At 37.8% G+C, this 8,895-nt stretch overlaps 1 protein-coding gene across 2 annotated transcripts in view; it reads right to left on the reverse strand.

Moving 5' to 3' along the window:
• The window catches only part of APOOL (apolipoprotein O like), a 97,173-nt gene that overhangs the window by 56,213 nt on the left and 32,065 nt on the right, over positions 1-8,895 (reverse strand). For both annotated transcript variants that reach the window (XM_006082807.3, XM_014465047.2), the window contains one exon: positions 2,073-2,177. In XM_006082807.3, the coding sequence (XP_006082869.1) occupies positions 2,073-2,177 (105 nt within the window). The remainder of the gene's footprint in view (positions 1-2,072; positions 2,178-8,895) is intronic.

Below are 8,895 nucleotides of genomic sequence, written 5' to 3' on the forward strand. Positions count from 1 at the left end.
TCAGCCTGGCTTGTGGCTGAGCAGAGCTCCTTCCCATGTGAGAGCGACCTGACCACCAGAGGGCAGCTCCTGCATTGAGAGTCTGCCCCCTGGTGGTCAGTGTGTGTCATAGTGACCCAGTCATTCCCCAGTCTTTCTGCTGTTAGGGTCAGTTTTCATATTACCCTTTTACTATATAGGACAGAGGCCTGGTGCATGGGTGGGGGCCACCTGGTTTTGCCCTGAAGGGTGTCCCGGATCAGGGTGGGGGTCCTGCTTGGGTGCCTGGCCAGCCTGGGTGAGGGGCTGATGGCTGTTTGCAGCTGGTCACACCCCCTTCAGGGTGGGGGTCCCGCTTGGGTGCCTGGCCAGCCTGAATGAGGGGATGATGGCTGTTTGCAGCTGGTCACACCCCTTTCAGGGTGGGGGTCCCGCTTGGTTGCCTGGCCAGCCTGGATGAGGGGATGATGGCTGTTTGCAGCTGGTCACACCCCGTTCAGGGTGGGCGTCCCCACTGGGGTGCCTGGCCAGCCTGGATGAGGGGATGATGGCTGTTTGCAGCTGGTCACACCCCCTTCAGGGTGGGGGTCCCCACTGGGGTGCCTGGGCAGTCTGGGTGAGGGGCTGAGGGCCGTTTTCAGGCTGGCGGGTGACTGAAGCTCCCAACCTCTCCTTTTTTTCTTTTCTTTTTTATTCTGGGATTTATTTACCTTCTATGGCTGTCACTGGAGCTTAGAGCCGGCTTTAGCTCTGAGGCTCGGCTCCAGCTCTGAGACCTCAGCTGCTGAAAGCAGGTATCTGGGTTTGTTTGGGTTCTATAATTGTAACATTGTTGTAGTCCTGTTCGCTCCAGCTCTGAGGGCTGAAAGCAGGTTTCTGGGGTTTATTTACCTTCTGTAATTGCAACATTGTTTCTTAGACTGCAGCTCAGAGGCCAGCAGCGGCAGGAGGGGAACCTTGGCTTCCTCCATCACCAGAGCAAGCAAGCCTCCTGTTCGCTTCAGCTGGCTGGCTGCCGGCCGCCATCTTGGTTGGCAGTTAATTTGCATATCTCGCTGATTAGCCAATGGTAGCGAAGTTACGGTTAATTACTATGTTTCTCTATTATTAGATAGTATATATATATATATAAAGAATGAAGGAACTAAAAGCTATGGACATACAAAGAAAGGCTTAAGCTACTAATATACTTATCCAGGGAGCAAAAGTAGTTAACATCTGAAGAGTTGTTTGGTGAAAGAGAGATGAGAATTTTTCTGTATGGTACCAATGTAAGAGATACAAGGCAAATGGGTAGAACTTATTATGACAAAGGTTTGTCTGACCTAGGAAAGGACCTCAAATGTTTTTTATTTATTTTAATATATTTTTTATTGATTTTTTACAGAGAGGAAGGGAGAGGGATAGAGAGTTAGAAACATTGATGAGAGCGAAACATCGATCAGCTGCCTCCTGCACACTCCCCACCAGGGATGTGCCTGCAACCAAGGTACATGCCCTTGACTGGGATCGAACCTGGGACCCTTGAGTCCAAAGGCCGATGCTCTATCCACTGAGCCAAACTGGTTAGGGCAAGGACCTCAAATTGAATGAGAGCTGGCAGCAAATTGAACGGATTGCCTTAGGTTCCTTAATCCAGAGTTATATTCATGTAGAAGATAAATGATCACTTAATGTACCTATTGTACCTTAGTAACATACAGAAGGCTGAACTAGAAAACATACAAAGTCACTTTCAAAAATGAGATCTTAATGAGTTTCTTAAACTAATGCTTCCAAATACCTGTATACATTTTCAAGAAAGAAAAACCAGACAGCTTAAAAGTACTAAGACCCTGGACTACTCATTGATTATTCATTGAGAAAAATCACCAAATGTTTTTCCTTGGAATTAGGATATTAGAATTTTGAGTTAAATATAATACAGTGTTTATTTTAAGACACCTTATAACTGTTTCTCTCAACTTATAAAATGTGTTTAACAAACATTTCAAAGACATTTTTTATGAGTAGGGGTAACAACAACATAATAAAAATTCATTTTATCATATTTATATTATAAAAAAATTCACAAACATTTATACACAAGTTACCTGCTCTGGTTTCATTAGCTGCTTTTTGGATTCCTCTTCTTTGGCTGCATGCACACTTATAGATGCAAATATCAGCCCTGCAGGCATGATTGTCAGCTTTCGCATCTGAGAAAGATACACACAATAAATAAACATTTATTTTTATTGTTGAGAGTATTACAGATGTCCCCCATTTTCCACCCTTTGCCCCTCTCCACTGGGGTCCAGGCATTCACTGCACTATTGTCTGTGCCCATGGGTTATGCATATAAGTTCTTTGATTAAATTTCTTCCCACACTCCCTCTCCCCTTCCCTCTAAGATTCGTCAGTCTGTTGCATGCTTCCATGTCTCTGGACCTATTTTGTTTATTAGATTCCACATATAAGTGAGATCATGTGATACTTGTCTTTTTCTGACTGGCTTATTTCACTTAGCATAATAACCTCTAGATCCATCCATGCTGTCACAATGGGTAACATCCTTTTTTATAGCTGCATAGTACTTTATTGTGTAAATACGCTATAATTTTTTGTCCACTCATCTACTGATGGGCACTTAGGCTGTTTCCAGAGCTTAGCTATTGTACATAATGCTGCTATGAACATAGGGGTGCTTGAAAAGTTTCCCATCCTCAATTTCCTAATAAATTTTGTGGGCATCTGTAGAACACTATGGGTTTCATTAAAACTTATTGAAAACCGAAACATTACAAATTACTTCTCCAAACATTTTAGAATATAATTCCTAAAATTCTCTTCTCATACTAGATGGTAGAGTATTATTTTTACCAATAACTTAACTACCTACTTCATATGGAATATAGCAACATACAAAAATTACCAGGAAGAAATGAATATAAAATTTAAGGGATGAAGTGGAATAGATCATGGTATTCATTCAGTCCACAAATATTAACTGAGTAACTACTGTATGCTAGACCCTGGTCTTAGTGCTTAGGATACATCAGTGAACAAAACAAAGATCCTTGCTCTCATGCAGCTGACATTCTAGTAGAACAGAGACAGATAATAAACACAATAACTATATTATGTGGAATATAACAAATTGTTATAAATATTATGAAAAAATAAAGGAAAGGGTGATTTGAAGTACTGAGGGAATCAGGTTACATCTGGAAATACAAATTTACACTATTAATTTAAAAAGTTTCCTTCCATTACAAATACCTTTCCCCTAAATTCCCAATGCATTCTCCCCCCCCACACCCCGCCCCTGGTTTCACAGAGTGTAAAGCCAACATGACCTGTGTTTTTTATATAATTTGATTTGAATTTAAAATGCAGGAAAATTACAGGATCTAAGAACGAAGTATTCCAGTGTTTATTCAAGTACCAAAGTAATTCCCCAAAACTACATATTCAACAGGCCAAATGAAAAGCTTTCCAGGGAACAAATATTTTAAGATCTTGATTCTTTAGAAGGGAAAGGAGACTTGCTGAAATCAATAAAGAACATCCAGAGAGAAGAGGTCTCTTTGGCTTACATGCAAGTGTAATTGTGCATAACTGGAAGAAATCCTGGCCCAAAATTTCTAAACGTTCTCTAATAGTGCCTATATTTCATTTCTGAAACATTTTTGAATATTTTCTGAGTGGAGTAAAGAAAGCTACAGGAACTAATTAAATAATTTCTTGTTTAAACTAGGCATGACTCTGATTTAGACTGAGATTCCAGAAATACAGGGTAAAATGAAGACTCAATACTAATCAGAGAAAATTTGTCCACTTTTTCCCTCTTCAAGCCTCCCACTAGCACATATAGTATCACATAATGATTTATCTAGGCGTGCCTTCCTAAGACATCATTTTTTATTTCTTATATCCAGTAGGTATTTACTAATCAAATAACAAGATTTCCACTCCATACCTATGTCAGGTGTCAATAAATAGCATATTAAAACTGATGCCAGCAATAATGTTCTACCCGGTACTTGGGAAATTTAGGTAATAAAGCCCTGAAATGATTATCTGAACAATGTCAATTCTTATAACATTTATAAACTATTTCTAAAACACCTGATTAGACCTTACTCCCTAGATACAATAAAACACTTTTGCCCTAACTGGTTTGGCTCAGTGGATAGAGCGTCAGCCTGCGGACTCAAGGGTCCCAGGTTCGATTCCGGTCAAGGGCATGTACCTTGGTTGCAGGCACATCCCCAGTAGGGAGTGTGCAGGAGGCAGCTGATCGATGTTTCTCTCTCATCGATGTTTCTAACTCTCTATCCCTCTCCCTCTCTGTAAAAAATCAATAAAATATATTTTAAAAAAAACACTTTTGACATATACTAATACCTGAAAATTTTTCAACACGCTAATGTTCTCAGAGTATAATCATCTTACTTTGCATAATGTAATAATAATAAATGTAGACTATAAAAAACTCATAGGTCCTACTTGGTAATTATGATCTAGTGGTCCAGAGTCTGGATTGATTAACTAAACTGTAGGCTAAAAAGATAATATAGCTTAAAAATGCCTAAGTATCTTAGCTACATTTTCTACTCATGTGGACAGGGTTCATTCACCTTGACTGTTTTTTTTTCATATACATTTTTTATTATTTTTTAAAATAAAAATTACTGGGGTGACATTGGTTCCAAAAATTATATAGGTTTCAAATGTACAACTCCATGATACATCATCTGTATATTGTATTGTGTGCTCTACTTCCAAAGTCAAATCTTCAGTGACTTTGGGTTTGAACTCTTTTACCCTTTATTATCCCTCAAAACCACTTCCCACTGGTAACAGCATACTGTTATCTGTGTCTATATGAGTTTTTGTTTGTTTGTTTATTTGTTGCTTTCAATTATCCCATATGAGTAAAATAATGTCATTCTTGACTTTTTCTGTCTGACTTATTTCACTAAAAGCATGATATTCTTAAGATCCATCCTTGTTGTTGCAAATGGTAGTATTTCATCTTTTCTTATGACTGAGTAGTATTCCATTGTATATATGTTCCACTTCTTTATCCAATCATCTATGGAAGGAAACAGTGGTTATTTACATAACATTCCTATCCTGAAACAGGAAAATCTAAATAGAAAGATCAACGGTGAGGAAATTGAAAGAACCATCAAAAACTTCCCCAAAAGTAAAAGTCCACAACCATATGACTTCACTAGTGAAATCTACCAACCATTCAAAGAAGATTTTTACCTTTCTCAAACTGTTTCAAAAATTAAAGAAGCAATATTTCCTAACACATTTTATGAGGCCAACATATCCCCAATACCAAAACCTGGCAAGGATAACACACTAAAAAAAACCAACCAAACAAAAAACCACTAGAGTCATATCTCTGATAAATACAAATGCAAAAATCCTATACAACATACTAGCAAATTGAATACAATTAAAATTGAATAAAATTTTAAAAAAATAATACATCACTATCAAGTGGGGTTCATTCCAAGGGCACAAGGATGGTTCAACATATGCAAATCTATCAATGGATTTCACCACATGAACAAAACAAAAGATAAAAATCATATGATGTTATCAACAGATGCAGAAAAAGCATGTGATAAGATACACCATCCATTTATGATTAAAACACCCAACCAAAAGTGTACAGAAGAAAAGTATCTCAACATAATAAAGGACATCTGTGACAAACCCTCAGCTAACATCATACTCAATGGTGAAAACTAAAAGCTTTTAGTCTAAGATCAGGAACAAGAAAAGGATGCCCATTCCTACCACTCTTATTCAACATAGTGTTAGAAATCCTAGCAAGAGCAATCAAGCAAGAGAAAGAAATAACAGGTATCCAAATAGGGAATGAAGAAGTAAAATTGTCACTCTTTGCAGATGACATAAATCTTTATATAGAAAACCCTAAACACTCCACTAAAAATATTAGAACCAATAAACAAATACAGTAAAGTAGCAGTACAGAAAACCAATGTACAAAGATCCACTACATTCCTATATACTAAAAATAAAATATCATAAAAAGAAATGAAAAAAAATTCCTTTTGCAATTGCAACAAAAAGAATAAAATACCTAGGAATAAACTTAGCAAAGGATGTAAAGTACCTACATACTGAAAACTAAAAGGCATTATTAAAAGAGATTGAAAAAGACACAATAAAATGGAAAGATATTCCGTGTTCATGGACTAGAAGAATCAACATAATTAAAATGGCCAAATTAACATTTAAACCAATCTTCATTAAAATCCCAATGATATTTTTTTTCAATAAATAGAACAAAACAAAAATACATCAGATTTGTGTGGAACCACAAAAGACCCCGAGTGGCCAAAACAATGCTGAGTAAAAAGAAATAAGCTGGAGGAATCATACTACCTGACTTCAAAATATACTACAGAGCAACAGTAATCAAAACAGCATGGTATAATTACACAATGGAATACTATGCAACTATAAAAAATAAGGATCCCTTATCCATTGAGACAGCATGGAGGGACCTGAAGATTATTATTATTTTTTTTTTTTTAATATTTTTTTATTTTTCGCTTAAAGTATTACAAAGGGTATTACATAAGTGTCCTTTTTTTCCCCCCCGCCCTTGACACACCCCTACCCTCCCTTACCCCCCAGTGTCTTATGTCCATTAGTTATGCTTATATGCATGCATACAAGTCCTTCGGTTGATCTCTTACTCCCCTCCCTCCTGCTCCCCAACTCTCTCTGGCCTTCCCACTGCAGTTTGGCAATCAGTTTGAGGCAGCTCTGCCTCTGTATCTATTATTGTTCAAAAGTTTGTAATGGTCTTTATTATCCATGAATGAGTGAGATCATGTGGTATTTTTCCTTCACTGACTGGCTTGTTTCACTTAGCATAATGCTCTCCAGTTCCATCCATGATGTTGCAAATGGTAGGAGTTCCTTCTTTTTAACAGCAGCATAGTATTCCATCGTGTGCAACTATAAAAAATAAGGATCCCTTATCCATTGAGACAGCATGGAGGGACCTGAAGATTATTATGCTAAAAGAAATAAGCCAATCAGAGAAAGATAAGTATCACATGATCTCACTTATATGTAGAATCTAATGAACAAAATAAACTGATGAACAAAATAGATCCAGAGACATGGAAGCATGAAACTGAGTGATGAATCTCAGAGGGAAGAGGGGGGAGGGTCGGGAAGAGAACTTGTATGCATAACCCATGGACACAGACCAATAGTGCTATGAAAGCCTGGGGGAAGGGAGAGAGGGGGTCAACGGGGGAAAAAAGGGGACATCTGTAATACTTTCAACAATAAAGACATTTTTAAAAAATGGTGCTGGGGCCCTGGCCAGTGTGGCTCAGTTGGTTGAGGACCATTCCATGCACCAAAAGGTTGCCAATTTGATTCCTGGTCAAGGTACATGCCCAGGTTGGGGGTTCAGTCCCCAGCCAGGGTTGCATGCAGGAGGGAACTGATCGATGTTTCTCTCTCATCTCTCCTCTCCTCTCTCTCTCTCTCTCTCTCTCTCTCTCTCTCTCTCTCTCTCCCTCCTGCCTCCCTCTCTAAAATAAAAATCAATATAAAGCTACTTAAAAAATAAATAAATGGTGCTAGGGAAATTGGAAAGCCATATGCAAAAGAATGAAAGTAGATTACAATTTGTCCCCATGTATAAAAATTAACTTAAAAAAGGATCAAAGACCTAAATATAAGACCTGAAAGTATAAATTACATAGAGAAAAAAATAGGTCCTAAACTGTGGACCTTGATCTTAAAGAGGATTTTATAATTTGACCCCAAAGGCAAGGGAAGTAAAGGCAAAAATAAATGAATGGGAGTATATCAAACTAAAAAAAGTCTGCACAGCAAAAGAAACCTACAAAACAAAAAGGCAACCGACTGAATGAGAGAAGTTATTTGCAAACTACAGCTCTGACAATGGGTTAATATCCAAAATATATAAAGAACTCATACAACTCAGCACCAAACAAACAAATAATCCAACTTAAAAATGGGCAGAGGACCTGAAGAGACATCTCTCCCAAGAAGACATACAAATGGCCAACAGATACATGAAAAGAGGCTCAACTTCACTAGCTATTAGGGCAGTGGTTCTCAACCTGATTTCTGGGCCTCATCCTCCGGAAATTCTGTTTCTTTGTTATGGGTTGGGGCCACAACATTAGTAACAAAGAAACAGAATTTCCGGAGGATGAGGACCAGAAATCAGGATTTTAAAAAGATTCCCAGGTGATTCTAATGTGCAGCCAAGGTTGAGAACCACTGTATTAGGGAAATGAAAATCAAAACTACAATGAGATACCACCTCACACCTGTTAGAGTGGCCATTATCAACAAGACAAGTAATATCAAGTGTGGAGAGATTGTGGAGGAAAAGGAACCCTCATTCACTGCTGGTGGGAATATAAACTGGTACAGCCACTGTGAAAAACAATATAGAGGTTCCTTAACAAATTAAGAAAAGAGATACCGTATGCCCCAACAATCCCTCTTCTGAGTATCTACCTGAAAATTTTAAAACATATATTCATAAAGGTATATTTATCTCTATGGTCACTGCAGAATTATTCACAGTGGCCAAGACACCTTGACTTTTACTGATGAGGCAGTGTGGCATAATGGAAAAAACATGAGTTTAGAAGTTGTGCAGACCTGGTTTTAATTTGCAATTGTGAAATATATGGTCTAAATCTGGGCAATTTACTTAATCTCTTAGAGTTATGCTGCTCAATATGGTAAATACTTGGTACATGTGGTTATTTAAATTCAAATTAATGAAAATGAATAAAGTTTTAAAACTTAGTTCTTTAGTCAGTCACACTAGCCCCATTTCAAGTGCTCTACAGCATACTGTAGAGTATAGATATACAA

Source organism: Myotis lucifugus, unplaced genomic scaffold (assembly GCF_000147115.1).
Source record: "Myotis lucifugus unplaced genomic scaffold, Myoluc2.0 scaffold_4, whole genome shotgun sequence".
In the NCBI taxonomy this organism is placed as follows: domain Eukaryota; kingdom Metazoa; phylum Chordata; class Mammalia; order Chiroptera; family Vespertilionidae; genus Myotis; species Myotis lucifugus.